Raw genomic sequence first — 26599 nt, forward strand, 5'->3', positions numbered from 1 at the left:
ATGCCGAAGTGCCGAAACCAAGTAGGTTTCGATAATTTATCATTGCCGTGTTTCGCTATATGTACTCCAATTTATGTGTATACGGTAGATAATCCAAAATCAGGTGATGGGCATTTTTCAATTAAAACAATAATATATCCCTATCCACGTCTATAGTTGTTTTAGTTTACATTTTATGTATGTGCTTGTGTGTACAAATGTTAACCCAATTAGTACGAATACCCGCATAATCCATAAAGATTTCAAGGGTCCCCAGGAATTTGTAATAACCGTGTTGGACTGAATATAAATAGCACTCCATTGGGTTATAGCAACGTATTCGGAAGTAAAATTACATTTTCCCGTTTCCACGTAAGAGTCTTGTAAAATCATTGTGGTCGTGCTTAGGCGTGACAATGCAGACTACGGCCCCACGACATGTCTGTACTCTTCACCAGCTCTCCGCTAGCTTTTAATATATCAGCATTGGTATTGTCTGAAAACACCTACATTGTACCACATAAAAATTATTTTGCTGTGCATTCGGCACTGACAGCACCAGTCTCTATCTAGGATATTAAACGCATTATTAATATTTGGCTTAATAATGCTTGGATCTCCGACATGTCTGGATCCTTACCTTTCAACTAAGGGGAGATAATAAAGTACATGGAATCTGAGGAGGAAACATAATCAATAACTTACAGTCTGGTTGCGAGTCGGGGACAACAGCTACTTTTAGAATCTCAGTAACGTGTGCTGCTTCGACTGATCTGCAATACTGTCAAAACATTTCTGGGCTTTACCAGTACCAATTAAATTGCAACAATGCACTTTGTTAAAAAAACAAAAAATAAGTTTTTGCGCCAAACGTTGATACATCCAAAGGAGGAGTGTTTAAATTTGGACCACTTCTGGCGGATATGGTCGAAAAAGCATTATTTTTTGTTTTCCAGTAACCCGTGGGTTAGGCCATAATGATGGCCATATGATAAAGGTCAGGTCGGAGGCTCTTCTGAGTTATGGGGGTTAAACATAATGGTCAATTTGCTGGAACCAAAAGATATTTTGAATACATACTGTAAAAAAATACACTATCACCCGTTCCTCGGGAGTTCTTCGAAGTGTCTATTGTCTCCTATTGGTTATAAATACTAACCGTCGTGTGATAGTGTGACATACCAAATATCTCTCGACCAATCAGAAAAGCAGGTTTCTCACTTGAGGTATTATAATGAAATAGAGCAAAAAAAAAAAAAAAATGAAAAAAAAACCGTTTGAGAGTCACCACATTTCCTCAGTATGAAGGAAGAACTACTAGTATTTGCTGCGAAATATAATGCTCATTGCTTTAGATTAGACATGCTTTATAAATCTTCTTTCCTTCTCTCAGAAATGTCTTTATACTGACCCGAATGATAACCAATGTAGTAGTTGCAATATTACATGTATAAGTAATACATATTTACATGTACGTATATTTTTTTTGAAGCAAGTTAGAGTGAAAGTTATACTGGCCTTAGCGATGTCCTGTGTGGACTGTCTGTCTTGTCGATGAAAAAAATATCCAGGACAACTCCTCCTAAATTATAACTGGAATCAATTTCAATGAAACTGCAATTTAGGGAATCATGTGTAGATGTGCATACAGTTTTTGATTTGTTTTGCCAAATGTTTTGATGTCTTTATAACTAAGTCTCTATACACAGTTTTTGTAAAATGGTTTTTAACTTTTGATTACATTTAGATTCAGTCAATACGTAATACATATGATGCCTTTAATTTATAGTACGTAAAAAACATATGATGCCATTTCATTTGACGCATTACATGCGTCAATAGCAATACCATTGAGAACATAATGCGGAATATTTGGTTCTTATTGGATTTAAGGTTCTAGTTTTACATATTTTGCTATCCTCCTGAATGATTGAAATGTTAACAGTAGAAGCTGATATGGAACATTATTGATAGAGGATACCTCAATTTTACATGTACTTACAAGTAAATAGTCTAATTTCTGTGGACCAAGGTTTCAAAAAGGTTTCCTGAAATTGAATTAAAACCCTTCTCCGTCTTCATGTTTGATTGATGTACTGTAAACCATCTTTCTTTCGCGGCTTCTATTTCGCGGTTATATTTTCGAAAAAAAAAATAAAAACTTTTTGTGGAAATTTTTTTTTTTAGAATATCCGTTAAAAAGTATTTAATAATTATTTATTTGCGGGAATAATCTTCGGAGAATCCACTTTGATCGCGTGAAAATAAATCGCACGCGAACGAAAGTTGGTTTACAGTGAATTCAGCCTTTTGTGTAAAACAGCATATTGAAATGTCAATCATTAATTGTTATAAACGAAGTTTATTTGACCTCTAATGACAGAGAAGTGCACCACCTCTCCTAAATGAGAACTGCGATGAAAATTTGTTTTTTTATTTCGGTGAGGTTACAGACAATGTCTAACAAATCTACCACCAGAGATATATATTATAAATGCAGGTGCGAAAAAGTAGAAAAAGTCACTCTTCTATACTCAGAAATAAAGCAGAAATGTATCTTTAACCATAACAGTTGAAATATGGTTCACGATAAATGAATAAGTTCACTTATTATTATGCGTTAAATACAATGTTGTTCTGGTCCACAGGACCACCCGGATACCCCTGTAAACAGTGGAGGTGTAGACCCAGACGTGGCACTGAAGGACGTGAGAACTCTAATCGTGGACTTGAACATGTCACGTGGGACCGGGGATGGTAAAACCCATACCTAGTCTCCAGTGGACGTGTACACCCACAGTTACCATGACAACACCTACCACAGGAGTCAGGAGACCGTTACACTTCCAGTGAGTACAGTGGACCCTTACCACGTCAGGGGCCAATGGTCAGACTTGTACCTGTACCGGAAGTCAGAGTAGAGATACCCCATGGACCGGAAAGTGAAGCAATCACCAGTGTTCATTGTAAAAATGTAAAGTGTTTGATATATTTAATAAAAATGACGTGTTGTCCATTTAAAAACTTGTCTTCATTTTCAAAATACAAGTGGATATCAAATTATATTTGTATAAGTTAAATAAAAATCATGTTTTGTCGATAAAATATCAGCGATTTTAACAATGTGTTTTAATCCAATTTATAACAATTTAAATAATCACTTTTGAATTGTCCTCGTCGGACCAAACAGTGTCAGTATAATCAGTAACAGAGTAGTTGTGGCGGACGGTACCAATACTCCAACTTGACCTGTACAAACACAGGAGTACAACAGACACGTACACCTGACGAGGTTCAACGGTACAACACGGATACCTATAATATAGATGTTAACTATTCAGGAAATGATTTTAACAAACTGTTTGTTGGAATCAGAAAAAGATATCAAATATATGCTATAGTGTATGAATGATTCCATAAAACATTTCATAATTGGTGTGTAAACATTGTTTATAATTACTTTACATTCGGACCAAAGAGTGTGAGTATAACAACCTTATAATTTGTTTTACAATCCATTAATCCCCCCCTTTTTTACATTTCACAGTCGGACCTGACAGTGTGGGTATAACCGGTAACAGAGTGGTGGTGGCGGAACGGTACCAATACTCTGACCTTGACCTGTACAACACAGGAGTACAACAGACACGTAGACATCACGTGGTACAACGGTACAATACAGATACCTAACACAGCGGCCGTCACCAACACGTCAGGAAGTTACGGGGGGGTTTTATATCTACACAGGTCCTACAACTCGTTATCTGACAGGTACCCTGGGACGGTAACGTTGTCAGGTGTGTGGTCCAGAACGTGGACGTCGGACGCTGGGAGAGAGGACGGCCTCCGTTACATGGATATCAGGTGTAAGTGTGTCGGTTGTAATCGATGTATAACGTCTACTGTGCTGGAAAGTTTAAATTTATATTTCATTCAAAACAGGTACCCAATCATATTTATAAATGTCCAAAAAACCTACCAAAAGAATTAAATGTAGGAACTCTTTGACCTATTTTACATAAGTGGTACTACAATATAAATATTGTAATAGCTACCGTCATCAACTTTTTCACATCCTTTACAGTCTGAAATCTATATCTTTATCCACATCTGTCGTTGATAAACAGTAACGGCCATATCTAAAGATTTTTTTAACCCATCAGATCAGATGGTTGCGCAATTCAAATCCGCCCTTTCGTCCGTGGTTCATGGACCGTCCGTCCGTCCCATAAACAATGTTGGTGATCGTTATTTTCTTGAAAAGTTATTGCATGGGATATTTTCTCAATTTTTACATGCATGGGTTCCCAGTAGGCCATGAGCTAGGAAGGGTTCCCCACATGCATACCCCCAAACCTCCAAACCAATATTTCTCTTACCTTATGACCATTGATCACAAATCAAAATGTTAACATTGCAGAAGTTGGGATGAACTTCCGGTTATTACGTTATTAAGAATGGCCGCCATCTTGAATTTCACAAAAAAATGAAAAAATTGTTATTAACATTGACATTTTTCAACCGGGAGTAGACAAATGAGGTAATCAAACTGACCACAATAAATGCAACGAATACAATATCAGGACCAAATTATCCAATATATGTAGAGGAATTGTACGCAGGAAATGAAAAGATCGGATTTTAAGCTAAAAAAATGGCGGATTTTTCAGTAATTTTTTCATATTTGGCTGCTTGACGCAGCAAAATGTCTATTCCAAAGCAAACTATAATTCTAATAAGTTTTTTGACCACTTATCAATCAGTTTAAACAACCACAAACAATAAAAACCAATGTTAACATTGTATATGAGTTTCCGGGGTTATGACGTCCCATCAAAATGGCTGGTCATCTACGAATATCACTAAAACGTGAAAAAATAGTCATAACATTGACATTTTTCAACTGAAGTTGACAAATGAGGTATCAAAATAACCACAATATAACAACAAATACGTATCAAGATCAAGTAATTCAATAAATGTAGTGATGTGTACGCAAGAAATGAAAATATAAGATTTTAAGCTCAAAAATGGTGAATTTTCAGCAAATTTTTCATATTTGGCTTATTGCAAAGCAAAACATGTTTCCCAACAACAAATTATTATTCATTATCAGTTATTTATCTCTTGTCAATCGATAAAATAACAACAAATATATATATAGAAATGCAAAAAGAGAATTATGTGGTTATACCAAAATTTGGTTTACAAAACATCATCGGATGCCTATACAGGGCATAGGAGTTGATATCATTTTTTCCACACCTTAAAAGACACACCAGATCCTCATTTTGCGAAGGATTGAGCTGGTTCTCCTTAATTCGTATGAAGCACAATTCCTCATTCTTGTGAACCTTCAGTGACCATAGATGGCACAGGTGGATTCTTTGAGGTCATAAAATGAGGGTCGGTAGTGGAAGTTTCACTATTTACCAAGTCTGGAGAGGGGCCACAACCATTTTTAGAGAACTCTTTTTCTGGAGAGGTCTTCAATAGTTCTCTTAACGCAGACACCAGATGCTGAGACACCAAACCAGCACCTATCGAGGGGGGTGGGAAAAGCCAGACCAATGAAAAAACATTTAACATTTATGGTCTCATTAATGACCTCGATGATTTCACCCGTGCCATTTTTGGTCGCAAGAGGGTCCACGGGATTGATGGTACTTCATACAAATTATGAAGCTATGTGCTGAGGAGAACCAATTCCACCATTCGAAATAATGTTGATCTGGTATAGGGTTCCATTTATGCCGGAGAAGTCTGAAACAGCGATATACTATATGTTAGAATCTGAGGGAGATCACACATCTCTAAACCTGTTGTTCCTGATATGCAGACTCTGGGACATGGCTGGGTCATTGAAAGATTGGGACCAGGCTAGAACAACACTGGTAATGTAGTGTCTTATCATCGACTCCATCGACATTGAAGGACGACGCTCTAGGCTTTCGAACGAAATCTGACTCTGATATCTCGATTATTCTGATGATTTGGACTACCAGCTACATGTCACCAGACACTTCATTGGAATGGTAGCGGTGAGGCCGTAGAAAGGCACGCACTATATGATTCATGGTTACTTCACTAAAGAACCAAGTAGAAAGAAAGAGGTTGGACACTGTAGTCAACCCATCTAATCATTTTGCTTATGCTATGCATAGGAAATAAATACCACTTTGATGTTCTCATTTTCAAAGACACAAAACGTTCTGGAAAACTGTTTAATAGATAGTAGACAGAAACACAGGCTTAGGTTACAATTTTGTTTACTCTATCAGTATGTGTTTTGTGCTGTAATAATATATGTTTTGAAACGCTGGTTAGAGGTCAGCTGGTTTGGGGTTCTGGAAAAAAAAAATAGCGCATATTGCTCCATTATTTACGCACCTGGTGGAAGTTTTGGTAAACCTAATCTGAGGGGTACAAACAATAATTCTCTTTTGCATTTATATATACTTTCTGTTTTGTTGGTGTTTTTTACTGATTGATAAGAGATCAAATAAACTTGATCTTAGATTAATAATTTTTTGTTGGGAAACTTTTTTTGCTGCGTGATACTAAATATGAAAAATCATCATTTCTTGAGCTTTAAATCTTATTTTTTTACATTTTCCCTGGCTACAAATCTCCACATATAATTGGATTGTTAGGTCCTGCTATGTATATTTTTGTTCTAGTGTGGTCATTTTGATACTCATTTGTCTACTTCAAGTTGAAAAAATGTCAATGGTTTTGACTTTTATGACTTATGATTTTTCATTTTTGAGTGAAATTTGAGATGTCGGCCATCTTGATGACGTCAATAACCGGAACTTACACAATGTTACATTGGGTTTTTATTGTTTTTGTTGTGTTAAAACTGATTTATAAGTGGACAAAAAACTGATTAGAAATAGTATTTTGCTGTTGGAAAACATTTTTTGCTGCATCAAACAAAATATGAAAAAATTACTAAAATATTACCATTTTTGAGCTTAATCAATGTTGTATGACTATTTTTCATTTTTTTTAGCCATCTTGATGACGTCATAACCGGAAGTTCATCCCAACTTATGCAATGTTAACATATTTTGATATGTGATCAATAGGGTCATATGGGTTAAGAAAAATATTGGTTCGGAGGTTTGGGGATGGGGGGATGCATGTGGGACCCTCCTAGCCATGGCCTATAGGTTACTAAGAGTGTCATTTTGTTTTTCAGACTGACCGAAAAAACAATATTGCCGCACGGTAGACATCTTTGATTTTACGTTTGTTACCCCGCTATGGTCTCACAAAGTACTGAAGGGATCTGTTCTCAAATTTTATATGTAGGTTTTCTTAGGGGCTCTCGGAGTGTCATGCTAATTTTGAGACTGATCTGAAAAAAAACAATATTTTCGCCAGGCAGACCATCTTGGATTTTGGCAGTTGATGTTTGTTATCGCTATTTCTCAGAAAGTACTGAAGAAATCATTCTCAAATTTCATTTGCAAAGTCCCCATAGGGCCCTAGTTGTGCATATTACATTTTAGGACTGATTGGTGAACAAGATGGTCGCTTGGCAGCCATCTTGGATTTTGATTACTTTCCGTGTCTTATACAATTTTTCCAGTTGATCCACACGGTTCTTCTGTGTGGCATTGCCACACAACCGATTTTGGGACAAAAACATCATTACATTAATTACAATCTTCAATTTAAAAAAAAAGTATGAAAAAGTATGTTTTCTATCATATCTCGCCATTATCACATTAGATATCCCGCCATTTGATTAAAAATAATAATAACAACAATATTAAAAAAAAATTATGATGGTTACATATTTAGTACTGTATTAGTACTAACCTTACATATGACTCTCACAGCTATACGAAGAAACCAAATAGTGCATTCAATTTGACAGAGAAAATAAACATTAAATATTGTAATCTTTCAATTTTTCACTCAAATAGGCATACATCCAAACACATAATTCTTTAACACGAATAAACTTATGTTAATTAATATCAAATATACCCGGTATATCCCTTGCACATATTCATAACAATAATTTATTAATCATTTACAAAAATGTAGCAGGAAAGTGCAACTACAAATGTACTAGGGGGTCAGTAGCCAGTGTGGTTTTGCTAAAATACATTGTTTAAACAATCATTTTAAATATTCTTTTCAACGACAAATATTGATTGCACAGTTTTTTTAAACTAGCGGTAAGTTATTCCAGCAGCAGCAACTCCATTGTAAAGATGGGATTTTTTTAACAATTCAGAATATGCTCTAGGTAAGATTAACTTATTTTGTGTCGTCGATCTTAACCCATATTTATGCATTTCATTGATACATAATTCTTTATTCTATTAAAATAACCATAGTTCTATTTTGATCAGTTCACGTTTAAAATCACTTGTTTTAATGATTACATGCCATTATTTCCGGATTTTGGAGATTTTCATATACATATTAGACTTTATCCTCTCCAATTTGTATATTTGTGGTTTTCCTTTCCAGTGCATTAGCAATCTGTTTCTATTTGCATAGACATTTTCGTCATATTTAAATTGCCTGTGTTGTCAAAACCAAGTACTTAATGTTTCTGGTGCAAAATAGGTATTAAATATACCGGACATGTGCATTATGTATAATGTTAATGTACACATGTATACTTGTACATTGCCTACAGTAATGTAGGGGGCCTACAGTGTACGTACTGTACGTCATACTTTTGATCAATGAATTTATTATTTTTATTACAATGGCAGTAACTACAGACACAAAGATTGGTCCACAATTATTTCTCAATAATTTTTCAGATATAAATTGTCAGTATAATCAGGTTTCATATAGAAAATTGAGGATTTTTAACATTTTTTAATCTGCGTTCCGTACAAATGGATGATTAGAGTGTGTAATATAACGTTGCATTGAAGCGATGAGTTACCCCTACATTTCATCTGTGACTGTTTCAGAAATAAGAAAATAGTATAAAGATACCTTATCCAAGTACTTATTATCTTATCATGAGTTGTCGCGCCGATATTTGCACCAAAATCAACGCGTTTCGTCGTCGTGTTTACATCGGTTACAAATGTATCGGGTAATATACAGGAAGTGCCGTTTTTGTCAGGTGTTCCTTACGTCATTACAAAATATGCCGATTACATCACTGAGAAATGCAAATAGTCTATTGCAATCACCTGCATGTCTTCCCAACTATGGCTGGGTAAGTTGAAATGTATGGCAACCGGATAGTCAGGTTTGTTCTGTTTGATAGACCAGCGGTGATTGTTGATTGCCGGATTTGTACGTCAGGTTCTGTCGGATGTTGTATGCTCTGTTGTTGATAACACATTCAAATGTGTCTGTGGATGCTGTGTATGGACACATCATGCACCGTTCATTGTTGCATGTCTGGAATGAACCCGTTTGTAAACAGGAGCAAGAGGAGGAAGTTTGCTGCCCACCACAAGGTCTTTTACATTTTTTGGTCTGCGGTAGGCTAGCAGCGGTGGCTCTGGGAAAATACGCCTAAATTTGGTTGATGACTCAATGATTTTCCAGTGGTTCCTAAGGATAGAAGGGAGATGTGGTAAGTCGGGATGAAATGTTACCACACAGGGAACACGTTTAGTGGCAGTTCTGGTTTGGTATATGAGGAGATTGGCTCTATCTAGGGCGCGGACCTTGTCGATTTCTTGGTCGATCAAATGCGATTTGTATCCTCTAGAGAGAAGGTGGCATTTCATCTCTTCGCACCGGTCTTCGAAGGTGGTATTGTCGGACACTATTCGACGGATTCGTAAAGCTTGTGAATAGGGAATGCTTCTGGTGGTATGCGAGGGATGACAACTGGTGGGACGGAGGTATAGATGGGATTCAGTAGGTTTGGAATACAAGTCAGTACTAATGGCCCCTTCAACTAAGGTGGATCTAGTGTCTAGAAATATATTGGTATCTGACGGTTGGAATTACTTCCTTGTCCCATATTTACCATTTGAAGTAATTCGTATCAAACAGACTTACGTTTGATTGGATCCCGTGTCATCTGGAAAATCCTGTTGATATTAACTCTTTGACCCACACTTATATGTATATGTATATATGTATGTGTGTTAAAATCTATTTTGATACATGTACCTCTTACGTACGATCGGTACTAAAATCATTATCAGTATCTGATGCGGATTGTCACATAGTCATCCGCGCGGCTGTAAATATTTATGGATATAGGATAACAGCATTTTAACTTGGTGAAGATTTCATTATTTGCTGGTTATACTAATAATGCCTGTGGACAATTACAAATGTCTTATTTCCAACCATACCAGAATAATATCTACATTCATATTGTTACGACCAAGAATAACAGAAAAAAGAAATCAGCAGCTAAATACAAAACACGATTTAATTATAAATGTATATGCAATATTATACAGAGATTGTAATTGGTGGTTGTACAACAGTAATACGATAATTTAAAATGTTACCTATCTGTATATGGATGTCCTGGTATATTCCTTAACCTTCCGGGTTCCGAATTGATAATGTTCACAATGCCATCAGAAAAATGAATGTCCACGGATAATTTGAAAGGTTCCAGTCAATATGAATAAATCCTCACAATGCGTTGTAACAATCCACATATAATGTCACAATAGCTCTCCCAATAGAATCTAATATGGCTCTGTACAATTCTTGATAATGTATAAACTAGTTCTTTACAGCTCTAATTACAGGTCCCATTACAGTTCTGATTAGCCTTGCACAGCTGGAGTATATATAGCTGAACCCTAATCCAAGAATATTGCAGAACCTTCTACTTCTAGAAATATCTAACTAAAAACAGTAAACAAATAAACACACATAACTTTCTAGAAATAATCATTCTGGATTCCTACTTATAATCAAAATGTTTACAAACATGTATGTTTATACATGATAATATTTCAGAAAGCTCTTTTCTCTAAATGAATTATATGACCATAGCAGATATTGATCGTATATCCACAGCAGTTATCTCAATGACTACACGTATTTAGTGTCATACATAACAATATGGTCTTTATAACATAATGATGTTGAATATTGCTTATACTCTTTCTACTCCTATTTGCATACATCATGAAACACATTTCTTTTGAATGCAATCAAACATTCAACTGACTTTTAAATGTAACCTTTATTTATTTAACTTTCTGGTGATTTTATTGTTTTAACAGATCGACCATATATAACAATAACTCCAAATACAGGAGTGAATGTGGTAGAAGGAGAAAATCTTGAGATCCGATGTGACGTAGACAGTAATCCCGCCCCGTCATCTGTAATATGGTCTAAAGTGGGAGGTCAACCTCCGTCTGATGCTGACACCACTTCCGGTGTCTTACGTATAACGTCTACACACCGGACAGACAGAGGAACATACCGATGTGTAGCTGTAAACTCTATCGGGAGTGATGATGACACAATAGTCATCGATATATACTGTAAGTTCTGAATTGGTTAATTTAATTATAAAGTACTCAACATTACTCATTACAGTTCGTTGTAAGTATGATTTAAGTCAGTATGTTGAACAAGAAACAATAAAAGCACCGTCCGTCCGTCTGTCTGTCTGTCTGTCGACAAAACTTTGTCCGCGAACTCCTCCTACACTACTTTGAGTTGAGTAAACTATAAAGGGTTCTGCAATGTCCCCTATTAATGGAGTTATTACTAAATTTGTGCTGCGTGGGTATTAGTCGTCCACTCTGTTATAAATAGTGATGATATATACAATAGTTGATAGTTTTATTCAATTCATTACAGCATGCTACATTTGTATTTGCAGCCAACAATAAAAGTCTATATCAATTTTCAGATCCCCCAGACATACATGTCCTGTATACCAACACCACCTACACAGTAACAGACAGGTTGTTGACGTGTGTCCCGGATGGTAACCCGGCCTCCTACCAGTTTGGTCAGTGGCGCCACATAGCGGAGGACGGTACAGAGATACGTCAGCTGACCGGAAGTTCTAATACAACCCACTCTGTCCTGACCCTGTCTGACCCCGGTATAACTAGACGGTATGAGGACACCGGTTACTACACTTGTACAGCTTATAACAATATACCAGGCGTGTCCACCTCCAGGACGGAGTCTGTCTTCTTTGTTGTACAGGGTAGGTTACCGATTATTTCAAACATTTTTCTTGTTAATGCTTGTGTTTCTTTTTTATATATCTTGAGGGGAGTCCGTTTCTTTCATCTTTTATGCGTATGTTTTTTGTACAAATGATCAAATTATTATTTCGTTAATTCCTAAAAATATAGCTTTTAAACGCATTCAGAAAACGAAAATATGGAACTCAAAACAAGGAAATGAAATACCGCAATCTATCTATTTATTTAAAAAATAACACTTTTATGGACAATAGTTTTGACGTTAGCTTACATTTTGTTTTTAAGTTTCCTCGCGCATCTTTCCTTAAAGCTCCATTTTCAAGTTGTTTTACCAGTGAATGCAATGACAAATTGGTGAGGATATTTAAATTTGTGTAGCGAATAACGATTACATGATGACTGATAACTGGCCGGATGGGTAGGATGTCATAAATCCTTACTACAATTACACATGCGAAAGTAAACTTCACAGAAATGGCTTCATGTGATATACCAGTTTTCTTGCTACTTTTGTAAATAGGTCAAATAGATTAACTAAAATCTATAGGTTTAGTTTTGCATTTAATATATTTATGTTGTGCATGCATTATGATTGTAATCTATCTTATAACATATTGCAAATCAACATATCTTTCCTCTTCAAATAGCCACAGGTGGTTATTACTTGATTATAAAACACACATTATTAATTTCGTGTAGTTTTTTTTTCATGCAGTTTTTAAATGAATTTACTTTGAATAATGAAAAGAAAATAACTTTTGTTCATATCATCATCTATTGTAGCTCCCCCTGTAGTTATTACTAACACTACGGTGGTGAAGGGCCAGCTAGGTAACAACATCACTATAGAGGTGGAGTTCTACAGCAGACCGTCCCTCCTACTTAACGTTACATGGACTAAGGGATCAAATAATGTTCCTCTGGATAACAATGTCACATCTGTAAATGAGAGTCCAATTCAATTACCATTTCATGGAATTGAAAACCATGTCGACGGTTTTATGACAGCATTAACAAAGCATAACCTAGTGGAGCAGGACTTTGGTAACTACACGGTGACAATAGAAAATAATCTGGGACTGGCCAGCTACCAATTTGACTTTAAATCTGCAAGTAAGTGTTCGTTTGATAATCAGTCCGTTCTCTGATTGATGTTAAATTTGTATGTTTATTATTGTCATTTAAAACGCCAAACATCAAGGTCGCTGACAATTTTTTATGATTGAAATCCATATTAATTTTCTTATAACTCGTAGAGGAAACCTACTAGTATCTGATTTGTCTTCAATCTAAAATCCGAATGTATTTTTTACATCATTACTTATACATTAAATCTGGTCTCTACAACAGGTCCACCTGTACCACCAGACAACTTTGAACAGCTGACCCATGGTAGCAGTAGTATAACTGTACAATGGACCCCGAGGTTCAATGGTGGAGCAGAACAACACTTTGTTATTGGGTATCGGACAGCTAATATAAATGAGTTTATAGACCTGGATCCTATACCTGATCAACACGAACCAACCCAGCCTTACCAAATCACTGGACTGACGGCTGGGACAACACATTACATCCGGATGTATGCTGAGAACGAAATAGGCCGAAGTGTTTATGTATATCTCAACCAAACAACAGCAGGTATGGTTTTGATTAATATTTAACATATTTCGCCTGTTCAACACACAGCGCTATATTCATTTATTATTTTATTAAAACTTCTTAATTTTGTTTTCGAAATTTGCCATAAGTTTCAGATATGTTTCTCTAAACTACATGTAATGGTCTTTTGTACATTCATATAATATAATTGATCACACTTTTGTCTTTGATAATGAACGTTTTGCCCATGTGGTAAGCGCCCTGGCTGATATCACTTTATGACGTCATAATTTAATATCAGCCCCGGGCTGATATCACTTTATGACGTCATAATTTAATATCAGCCCGGGCCTATATCAAATTATGACGTCATAACGTGATATCAGCCTGGGCTGGTATGAGTTATCGGCCCGGGCTGATATCATGCATCCTGGTTTTTTTCATCCGGATCTTAGCATTGCCGCTTCGATTCGGTTTCCGGCGCGGAAGATGAGTTGGACGGCGGATGAAATTTTCAATATCAAAATTGCTCGGATAAACGTATTGAGATAGATATCAAAATTCAAAAATAGTTTGTTTCGTGTTAATTGGACTGGAAATGTTGTCTTAAGTAGAATAAGGTCGAAACAAGTTATGTCCTCATTGCCAAAAACGAACCATCGCCATTCATATTTCATTTGCTTTCAATACGTATTCAACATCGTTCATTTAACCGGTGATTACGTATTTGAAAAAAACATACATATATGTAATGAAACGCTTCCTACTATTTCAACATTAAATTGTCCTAGAGTACGTTATGACCAGTGAAATATCATTGTTAATTTCATTGAAGTAGATACTGCTCAATACGTTTTAATAAATGTTTTACATTGTTAAAATTACCACTTTTCTGTTTTTCAAAATGTATGAGAGAAAAAAACCTGTTAAAATTACCACTTTTCTGTTTTTCAAAATGTATGAGAAAAAACCCGATATCAGCCATATCGGTCTCGGGCTGATAAAGGGTGCGATAACAAAATTATCATATGATAACCTCTAATTTCATATGGTTTTACAATTAAAGGGATATTGCACGTCGATTTTAGATTTACAATGGTATGTAAAAAGTAATTTACATATGAATTCACTAGTGTTTGTTGCTGTTTGATGGCATGGTAGTTGTGGTGCATTTAACTAATACTTGTTCTAGGATTGATTCAAGGAGGGAGTCTCACATAAAAAAAAAATGAACCTAGATTTTTTTACATTGATATTTTTATTAACAATTTCTGCACATGAAAAACCACTATTCGTTTGAGGTAAATCCGACCAATGAATAAAGCTCTTAAACAAATCGTTCTATAGGAAATGTATTGCTCAACAAAATGTTCTATGACATCTGTATTGTATTGTTAAATAGATGTGATATATTTTTTTTTCTCAAGAAAAAAATCCCTCATTCTCTTCATAATAGCAGATTTGTTTGTAAAAATCCTCGTGTATTCATAAAGGAGAAGGTACGTTAAGACTCGAATATGGCCTCAAAATTAATTCCCCAGTTAAGAACAACATGTTTTGCCATATAACAGCTGAATACATTTGCTAACACATTACATCTCGAAAATATCCCGCATGGGCCAATTATGTTCACTATGACGTCATCAACATGTAGTTTCCCGCCATTTTTCACAAAAATCCTTGAAAAATCATACTTTCTGAGTGGTTTTCTCTAAAGATGAACGTGGCCGCCTTCGTGGAGCAGAAAGAGATTTTCACACGTTGTGTATCGTATATTTACGCATACCCATGGAAAATGTAAAGTTGCTCCAAGGTGGCGGCCAAATCAATTTCAAGCCTTTTCTAACCTAAAGATGATGAATTTCTAGCAAAATTTGGCGAGAAGAGGAAAATCATCAATTTGATGACGTCATAGGCGGGACACATCGTGTACATAGTTATAAAAAATTATGTTTTGATGAATGGCAAGTATGAGAGTATTTATTGATATGAAATTGATGGGGATCAGAGTTAATTTTTTTCGGCCTGAAAAATTAAGGCCAAATACTGGTCCTATTATATCTACTCCTTTCAGTGAAATGTTCAGTAAAGTGGTATTAAATTAAATTACTGTCATTTAAATGCTTTAAGAGCTGGAGGCATCTATCATATTTCAAGTGCTTGCATTGCAATGTCATTATTTGTCTCCCTTACCATGAAACTACCAACTTAACCCGAATTGTATGAAGGGTTTGCTGGGAATAATAAAGATGTTTTTGTTGCATGACGGTTGTCGTTGATACTGTTTTGAGCTGTGATTGCATAAAGGGTGTAATTGATAATTAAAGTTTACAGCTATGATTACTCAATGTAGATCGTCCCCTCCGTCAGTCTTTTCATTATTTGTTTAAAAGAATAAATCTATTTTTTTAAATATTACTTTCAATGGCAGGGACACTTATCGTGGGAAGCAAAATCAGGTATTTTCTATGATTTTTGTAGATTAAACTCCAGATTACCCACACCGCGGGTTATACATTGATGTAATCCTTGAACGAACAGTATATATGTAGTGTGCAATAATAATGTTACATGTACGTGAATCTACTAAATAGAAAAATTATTCATTTCGAAGGGGTTACTGAGTCGCGACCAGTGACCGTGATTTTTTCTAGTTTTTTTTTTAAGGATTTTGTCAAAACTAACGCAAAGAAGGCGTTGAAAATCGACACGAATTATCTTTAGGCCAGGATGCTTCAGTAATACTAGTCATTGTTTAATTTTAATATAATGTTTTTTGACCAGGCGCCATTAATTTACACCGCTAATTGGTACAGTTGACGATACCTACGGGACCTGGCCCAGATTTCTCGAAACAAACTTAGGTCAAAAACTGACTTAAGTCACAAATTTTTATATAACTTGCATGAGGAGAAAAACTTTAGTTTTGACTTAAGTGAGCACTTTTGTTTAGAGAAATCGGGGCCAGTTACCGTAGTTTCAAAATTTAAAGAAAATGCTCTTTTAAAAACCTTCTAATTGAACCAAAAAGTAGTATGTTATGCAACAGAGAAACCAAAATCTATTTTACATATTTTAATGGAAAATTACAATCGTAATGCATGGATATTTCGGGTTTTTGGACGGATCACGGGGAAGCATCACGGGGAAAAAAGACTGTCAAAAGGTGCGTTCGAGCAGTGACGAGGGGTGTCACTAAAAACAGTAATGATTAAAGTTATCCCCCGCTGTTATTGAATGTTACAAACTTTGAATTGAAAAGGAAAATGTATTTGTTAGCAAATTCGGCTGGAAATGAGCAAATTTTGTTGAATGAACACTTACATGGCTACCGTAATTTAGCTGTTCAAAAACTTCCAAACAAAAGTGATAGAGATAGGGCGTGCGCAGAAATCACGGTAACTGGTTCATCATGGTAACTGGTCGCGACCCCGTATAGGTTTATTCAAAGACATGTTAAGTTATCAATAGCAGATATTTTTTTTGTAAATGTGTTTTAAATGAAAGAAATGTGGCTCATGTGAAAATACTTAGCATAGTAAGAGGGGTACTAGCTGTTTAATGCGTATTTGAAATTCCGTGTTACATTCTAACCAGTACCCTCATCATTGACTTTCAGTTTCTTAGCAATTCAGTTCTTAACTTGACTGTTGGTAAGGATTCATATGGGGCAGTTATATATAATCTTACATGGACTTGTCATGTGAACAGAGACATCTTAACCCGAGTGAAAGATTTTCACTAGGGTTGACATATTACTATCTTTCACTAGGGTTGACATATTACTATCTTTTTCTCCCATACGTAAGTGACAAATGGTGAAAATTTAGTTCTTTAGAAACTTTTCAAACCACACAGTTATCGCATCGACGTTGCAATGCTTCAAAATTAATGACGTTGTCGACAATGGTCATCACATGTATTGATGACGTCACATCATTGTGTAGCGCGTTTATTTGACTAAGAGCTGTATTTTACCAACTCCGGTAGAAAACAGCTATATTTCCCCAGGCAACCACGGGATATCCCTGTGAAGTATAGGGGAGTTGCTCTCTCACTTACACCATGAAATGCTTTTTGTTAAAGCTCTATGTTGATTCTCTTTTCAGAGTGACAAAAGATTAATTTTCTTATCTGTTTGTGCTCTTTGCATAATGCGATGATCAGTTTCACCTTCACTTTGATGCATGCTTAGTTATACGATTTTAAGTTTAAATCACATAACAGTAAATATCATATATTGTTTTTATTTAGCTGCTAATGCACAGGAATCGAGCGTTGCTCCATTGGTTGGTGGAATTTCAGGATCAGCTGTTGGCCTGATAGTGATAGCTGTTGTTGCTGTCATCATTTTCAAAAGGAGAACTACAGAAAAACGTAAGGATGTGTTCCTTGTTTTGCTTAATGAACAAATCTTAAATACATGTCTCGCTAGAATATCAATGTTCTTACTGTAATCGTACCTTTTCAACACTACAGGATTTCTACATTCATAATTGCACACGGGTTATTATTTTGTGCTTAAATTTGCATGTTCTGAAAAGGATATATTGACTGTGTGCAGACCCTACCAATATTAAAGATGCTCCACCGCTTCAATGATATCATTTCCTATATGAAAACAATACAATGTATAACTCGTGGATATAACTTATTCAAGCACTTTACAACAATACATTTATGCTCACTCTATATTTTCGTTTTTTTAACTTTCCTTTTTCATGATGTTTTTAAAGCTGATTTAAAGGCACTCCTTATTTCCGAAATATAAATTGAAAGTTGATTAATTATAAATTATAACTTCAGAACATCTATACGAAATGTTTGAAACAAGTGCATATACACTTACCAAACACATTTTAATTCGATATTCGGATTCAATCGCCGTTTGAAACAAGACTTGTACCTTTAAATCATTTTATATAAAACCTCTGTTAATGTGCTAAATGTTATCTTGCTAGTTTGAATATAGCAGACACAGTTAATTCACACAGTTTCTTCGCGTATTTTAGTTATTTTTTCAGTTATAACTTTTGATGTTTGTAGATGACGACCTGGAGATGATTAATCGACCCGGTAATATGTAAGTCAATATCATAATATACTATGAGTTAATATAGCTCGATTATTTAAAATATATATTCCACACTAGACCTATAATGTATTGTGTCATATGTAAATTTATCTTCTTTCTTGGACTCAAGATTTTGAAACATAATAGCCTCCCCCTTCCATATATATATATATACACATAATTATGATTATTTGAAAGTAAAATATATAGTGTACATAGATAAATGATCTGTTGGGTTTTAATGAATTATGAACACATATATTTATTGGAGAAACCATTTAATATCCCATATTTAGACTTGATAAATTCGGATGAGTAATCTAGGATTGTACTTTTGAGCTTAAAATTTATTCCGGAAGTTAAGGTATGAATACTATTACTGGCGTTTCTGTGAAGGTATCATATTCCAAATTAGTTACTTATCAGTACCAAACTCTTAGATAATGTAGATAATTCAATGCTAAAAACACCATTAAGATACACGAATATATCACTATTATATCAATAGCATTTTACATGATTATTATCTATAAACTATTGCATATATAACAATCGTTTGATTTTGATTGTTCTTTTCAGCTCTACGGATGAGGATTCCGGTAAGACAGTGATTTAAATACATTGTTTTTAAAATGTGCAAAACGTTAAAATATCCATATTATGACGCAGTTGCTGCCTATAAATCTATTCTGTTGAATGAGAAACTATATTAAACTATATTTAGTATTGGTTGTTTTTACCTTAACGATACGGCTTTATTAAAAACAGCAGTTTAAGAGTGCAAATAAGAGATGAAAATGATTTTTTGAAGTACTGCCAGAAATCCTTATATTTAAATTTACACTGCATTGAATTGAGAAAAATATTCCAACCATGAAGCCAAGTTTTGATCTGCAATTTCATTTCACCGTTTTACAGTGTTATTAGTAATTAAAAAGTGATTTCTGCAGGTATGTTGGTATCTAAAATAAAAGGCATAATACATCAGAATGTTACAGTGCATGCATTCTGTGTGATATAATTTAAATAAATGTTAATAAGCCATCATACAATTTTTTATCGATTAAATTATTTATTAATTAAGTAATCACACTTAATGGTTTTCAATAGATTACTGAAGGAGGAACACATTTTTCGCCCAGCTATGACACATATAACTTTTACCTTAATTTACAGACGGTATGAAGCAAAACGTTCTATATGAATCATCTGGTAAGTATTTTTTTATTCAATTTATCAAATTTATTAAAGATGGCGATCTGCATAAAGGGAATGTTGCTATATTCAAAATTTGCGGCTAGTTTGATACATAAATATTTTATTATCACAGCTAACAAAATATGTTCACCTATAAAATATCAAAAAAGGCTATATAGAGCGTCAGTAAATGTAGACGTAAAATAGTTATCAGAAAAAATTGTAAAACTCATATTTATATCTCAGCTCATGGAGACACGTTGCCTGAGCGTTTTAGGTTTTGACATATTTCTCTATGCCTTCCAACGCTAAGTTTCAAGTGCAAAAAGTGATAAAACAACACATCTTCCTTTCCCTCTTAAATAGTACAATGGGATCAACTGCACCTTAACATCAGGCATTTTTCAGCGTTTATAAGGTCATTTGCCACACAGATTTACCTAAATTTTATTTGCAATTTATTTTATCCATTGGCAACAAAAACTACTATTTTTCATACTCGTTTATGGAACCATGCCATTACATTAAAACTCACCTATTAAGAGCTATTTTGATTACAGATCAGTGCTGTTACGGCAGTTTTCCCGACATATATCATTTCTTATTTCCCGTTTGTTTACTAAAATAGCAAAGAATAATAGCAAAGAATAACTCTTTGGTAATCTCAATGCTTATATTCCTCTTTCCGAAAAAAAAACTTTCACTGTATGAAGATTCCAATTTATCAAATAATTCAGAATTCTTATACGTTTTTGTTTTTTCGCATTTTCCCATTTTGCCGATGTCACTTTTGGAAAACACTAACATACGTAATTCGATTATGATAATTGTCTCTCTTTTCGTCTCTTCTCTCCTTCGTTCCTCTCAAGAAATACTAAAAAATATTCGTGTAGTATGTATTTTATCTATCGATTCCTTTCTTTCTCTTCTGCTCTGTAAATATCATCATTCATATTTGTTATACATGCATACAATTGTAAGAGTAAAGGGATACGACTTAAAATAATTTGTAAAGCTTGCGTCCATTCAAGCAAAAAACAATCGATTGTCGCTAATATTCTGGTTCAGAGCACAAGCTCTTGCTTTATACGATGTCCAAGTTCAATTCCCCGTCCGAGACCTCCCTTGATTCATTCATCAACGTATAGCTTCCCTTGTGTCAATTATTGATATTGATATGCATTATAGAACTACTGTATCTAAATATAATAAGCCACCATTGAGAAGTTTTGAAGCCCTTAGTATCGGTACAATACTATATTGGTGTCATGGAAATGAAGGGTGAAATCACTATAAAGGGTTACATTGAACCGATACAAAATCATCGTAATGATATATAAAGAAATTTCACCTTTGAACCTGTTACCAGATGGCCTAAAAGCAAATGTCTTGTACGAATCTGCCGGTGCCAACTACATACCAGAACCTGTTCCTTCATCGGAATATGCTTCTGTGTCTAAGCCAAAGAAACAGAATGTGGACGCTGGAGATCCAAGTTCATTGTATGCTGTGGTGGACAAGTCAGGAAAAGACAAGGAGCAGAACCCAAAAAATGATGTGTATGCAGAAGTAAAGAAACTGCCAAAGGAGAAGGGTGGAAAAGGTAAGGGAAAATGTGAACAGAGACAAAAATTCAATTTGCCCGTGTTTGAATTTTAACAATTAACATTCTATATACCCATAACAGTGGAAAACAGCCCATTAAGTATGAAAAGGAAGTTATAATGTACTTGTACAGACCTTTTTTTTAAAAAAAATAAAGGGTTTAGTCAAATTGCATTCTCCTATAAACTCGGTAGTTGTTTTCAATATTCATACTTATATTTCAGGAAAAAAGAAGCAACCTAAAGAGCAAAAACAACCGAAAGAACCAAAAGGTATACAAAAATAAATTTGGAAATCCTATTATTAAACCAATCATCTATGTAATAATTACTCAATTTTGATTTTTTTTTTAAATTTTGCAGTTAAAATATGAAACAGTCTGCGATTAGACGAAAGACTGGAGTTAGATTACATGCAGAATTTCTCGCATATTGGTCTTCAACTAAAAATAACAATATTGCTGTATGATTTTTTTCAAAAAATATTTATATTCAAAATAACAATGTCTTGCTCTAAATGTCAATATTCTACTTTTTCACATAACGTTTTTTGATAATATTACAAAATAGATCGAATTTCATTTATTCAGGTGGAAAAAAGAAAAAGAAAACCAACTATGGCAATGGTAATGTATATAGATGTATATTTACATATGCCCCTATATAGTCAATGGGAGGGGAGTTGCGATCAAATTAGCTTAATCGCAATGACGTATGAATACAAACGCAATGCAGGTTCCGACTACTTCTAGTTCACGCTTCGATAAGATTTCGAGTCATAAGTTGACGGATTTCAAAATAACAATAAAGAGTTTCTATCAGATCCAATTTAATTTATGTATTTGACATCAAAACAAAAGCTGTGTCCAAGCATTGTAACGGTAATAAACAATAAAATGAATAACTGATCAAGGTACAACCGGGGGCTTTTCTCAGAAATGTTCGGGGAAATTCCATACAGTAGTTACGTCAGTATGTGTCCACGGTCAGTCATCTCACCTAAATATACAGAACACATACGATTGTCAGAGAACAATTCTGGAATCGTCTAAAGGAAAAATAGGTTACCAGGTCATGTACAGGTTTCCAGAAGAAATAAAAAGACCCATTGCAGGTATTACCCTATCCGAAACATCAGCTTTACCCCATCTTTGCATTCGAAATATGGCAACACACAGCATGCAAAAACTTGTCTATCCTCCGTATAATAAAATAAAGTCATGACTATGAAGAATTTAGTCTATATTCTCGTTCGACAGATACATGACAAACATTCAGCAGCTTAACGGTCATACCATCAATAGGCTATGACAGTTTCTATCTTCGGTTAAAAATCAAATATGGCGGCTAACTCCACTTCGGACCGCATCACTACCCTGACAACGATACATACCTGTAGTCGTTCCGTCTCGGTTATCTCAATTTTTATACGAAATGGACATTATTGTTATATTATCAAATTGAAAAAAACCAACATATTTTAAAAATAATTAAAAGGTGACATTTTCATATTTCAAACCATACTGCAGCTATAACATTCAACAATCGGAACTACATCTTCGGTCATCCTGATTACCGTAGTTACCCAACTTAGCAACCATCACCGTTTTGAGTTTGACGAAAAAGTAGACTTATTTATGTAAATATATAATTTGATCAGTGTTGTGATAGCCTTAAAGGTGGTATGAGCGCAATGGGATACAGGCATATTTTACCGTGGCGCTACATTAAATATGTCTGTATTCCATTGCTTTCATATCACCTTTAACGCAATCAAAACACTGTTCAATCTCTATTTGATTTCATCCATTTTGTTCCTTTTATGCAACTGAAGTGAGAGCTTACTACATTCATTTTGTTCAAAGAGAACAATTCAATCTATAAATCTGAACATGATACCATATACTATATTTTCTACCACAATTAGTAATGTTATTGATAATAATGATTTTTATAAATGGTGTTGGATTATGTTTAGGTGGTGATGTATATGAGAATGTAACCCCAAAAGTGCTAGAAGAACAAGTGTATGCAAATGATGGTTCGAACGGCAAGTCTGAAGAATTACCTTGTTCTAGGAGAAAGGTAGTTTATTTTTACATTTATTATTTACTTATTGTTCTTCGTATGCAAATATTTAAATAAGAGTATACGAAACGACAAAATAAAACCTCTTTTGTATTCTGCAATGTAAGTTCTCATATCTAACGATATATATATTTCATGATATAGAACAAAGATGGCCTCGTGTACCTGGAAGTTGAATTTAAAGATGACGGCAACACTGGTCGTAGGGCTGTTATACATGGTATCGAGAATAGGAACGACTATGCCGACATTGACTTTACTAAGCGTGCAGACCCACTTCCAGATTTGGATGAACCAACTGGGGAAACGGAAAAAGCAGGGGAATAAAACGAAATGAAACCAAAATTATTTAGCATGTATGCAGGCGATTGAATAATCAGATGTATCGTTCTTGCATTAAAGATCATTTGCAGAAGAAAATTGTGATTACGATTTTATAAGATTCAATCATTTGTACCGTCCATCGTAATATTTGGTTAAAATCAAACAATCTATAATTATAATCAGTATAATGGACATAACAAAAGAAAGCAAACCAAAATATTGGTTATTGTGATGATGTTTATGAAATGAATTACAGTGTTTTATAATTAATTTGTATATCGTTTATACTAATTCTTTGAAAATCGTGCCTAATTCGATTTAATTATTTTGGTATTTTAGATTTTCTGACCAAGCAATAACATCAATCCTTTCTTCAAAATTTAAGCTGTTTTTTTCATGGGATTATTACAGCCAACGCGATTTTATTTTTACTTTTTAAAAGCGTAAATCTTATCATTGACAATATTGGGTGGAATCGGAAAAAAGGTAGATAACGTAGATACTTTGACACATACCGATAAACTATTTATTTTGAAATATCGGAATGTATAAATAAAAAAGCAATAAATACGCAATTAACTAAATCAGTATGCTTACTCACGATATAATCAGTGTAATAGCAAATGTAAATGTAAATTACAACTAGTGGTTCGTAGTTTGAATTCGTTGCAAAAGGAGTCGAGATATGAAAGACACTAAAGGTAAAACGAATGTTCATGTTTTTGATATAGATACACTTTTTTCGAAGGACCTAGGTGAGCTTATGGGATACCGCAGTGTCCGGCGTCCGTCGTCCGTCGTCCGTCGTCCGTCGTCCGTCAACAATCGACTTCTTCTCCATAACCGCTGGTCGGATTTCAACAAAATTTGACTGGTAGCATCCTTATGGGCTACTAACTGAAAATTGTGCAAATGATGGGGCTGACCCCCCAGGGGCCTGAGGGGCGGGGCCAAAAGGGGTCAATTTGGCTATTTCCATATAAACGACTTCTTCTCTGAAACTAAGCATGGGATAGCACCCATAATGCAATGGTAGTATCCTTATAGGGTGGTGATTCAAAATTGTACAAATGATGGGGCTGACCCCCGGGGGGCCTGAGGGGCGGGGTCAAAAGGGGTCAATTTGGCTATTTCCATATAAACGACTTCTTCTCTGAAACCAAGCATGGGATAGCACCCATAATGCAATGGTAGCATCCTTATAGGGTTGGGATTCAAAATTGTACAAATGATGGGGCTGACCTCCCGGGGGTCTGAGGGGCGGGGTCAAAAGGGGCCAATTTGGCTATTTCCATATAAACGACTTCTTCTCTGAAACTAAGCATGGTATAGCACCCATAATACAATGGTAGCATCCTTATAGTGTGGGGACTAAAATTGTGCAAATGATAGGGCTGACCTCCCGGGGGTCTGAGGGGCGGGGTCAAAAGGGGCCAATTTGGTTATTTCCATATAAACGACTTCTTCTCTGCAACTAAGCATGGTATAGCACCCATAATGCAATTGTAGCATTCTTATAGGGTGGGGATTCCAAATTGTGCAAATGATAGGGCTGACCCCGGGGGCCTGAGGGGCGGGGTCAAAAGTGGTCAATTTCCATATAAATGACTTTTTCTCTGCAACTTAACATGGGATTACGCTCATAATGCAATGGTTACATCCTTATAGGGTTTGGATTCAAAATTTTGCAAATGATGGGGCTGACCCCCCGGGGCCTGAAAGGTGGGGGTCAAAAGGGGTTAATTTTGCTATTTCCGTGAATCGATAAACTTATGTGTACGTTTTCAAAACAATGATTGGGAATTAACATTTGCTTCCTATGTATCAAAGGTAATATTTGTTTAACGAATTGAATACTCGAGTTCGTTTTAAATAAGATAAAATGTATGACATTGTAATGTTGTAAATAAAGAGGATCTTACATGAGTGGCTGGGTGATATAAAAAGTTATCAAACTCGTTAAATAATTTGATATGCCACGAGCCTTAAAACGAGTGGCATATCAAATTATTTAATGAGTTTGATATATTTCATATCACATAGTCACGAATATAAGATTATATTTATCACATAATTTTTATTGATAGAAATATAAGCAAAACTTTAAGTTTCGTCTCTATATAAAACAGTAGAAATCCAGCTCGGATATGACGTTTCCGTCTACTGAAACAATCATGCGGCGTCATAGATATATATATTATGACGTCAAAATTACATGTGACGTCATAATAGTGTTATTGCACATGTTCCTTACGATATATATGACATGGCTATATGACTTGACTGGACGGTCCAGTTATGTGATAAATATAGTGTAACATTGTAACCGTTTTACTATCCCCAAATACAATATGTACATATTTGTTTGTTATATTTTGTTAAAATGTTAATTTATTTTGTATACATACTGTAAAAGTGTCCCAGAATAATGAATCCAATGCATATCGAAATTGTCATAATCCCATGTAGGGACCGCTTACCAGTTACTCAGTAACTCAAATTCGTTGACTTAAGATATTCGAACATTCGAAAGATAATCTTACCTTTAGATTGTTTTTGGTTGTTGCTGTATGCTGAAGTCA

General features: G+C 34.9%; 1 protein-coding gene across 1 annotated transcript; it reads left to right on the forward strand.

Annotated features, from left to right (window-relative positions):
- Positions 1–26599, forward strand: LOC138312031 (neural cell adhesion molecule 1-like). Its single transcript, XM_069253111.1, has 15 exons — positions 1–21; positions 2628–2736; positions 11181–11447; positions 11822–12127; positions 12912–13241; positions 13479–13769; positions 17985–18107; positions 18777–18813; positions 19384–19403; positions 19981–20016; positions 21371–21604; positions 21831–21878; positions 22196–22231; positions 23584–23690; positions 23838–26599. The coding sequence occupies exons 1-15, from the start codon at positions 1–3 to the stop codon at positions 24018–24020; spliced, it is 2148 nt and encodes a 715-aa protein (XP_069109212.1). The 3' UTR covers positions 24021–26599.

This window comes from Argopecten irradians, unplaced genomic scaffold, assembly GCF_041381155.1.
Source record: "Argopecten irradians isolate NY unplaced genomic scaffold, Ai_NY scaffold_0189, whole genome shotgun sequence".
Taxonomy (NCBI): Eukaryota; Metazoa; Mollusca; class Bivalvia; order Pectinida; family Pectinidae; genus Argopecten; species Argopecten irradians.

Coding starts and splice junctions, on each gene's coding strand:
- LOC138312031 (XM_069253111.1), top strand. CDS start 1: ATGCCGAAGTGCCGAAACCAA. Junction 2,737..11,180: donor GTCACGTGGGACCGGGGATG/GTAAAACCCATA, acceptor TTGTTTTAACAG/ATCGACCATATATAACAATA. Junction 12,128..12,911: donor TGTCTTCTTTGTTGTACAGG/GTAGGTTACCGA, acceptor CATCTATTGTAG/CTCCCCCTGTAGTTATTACT.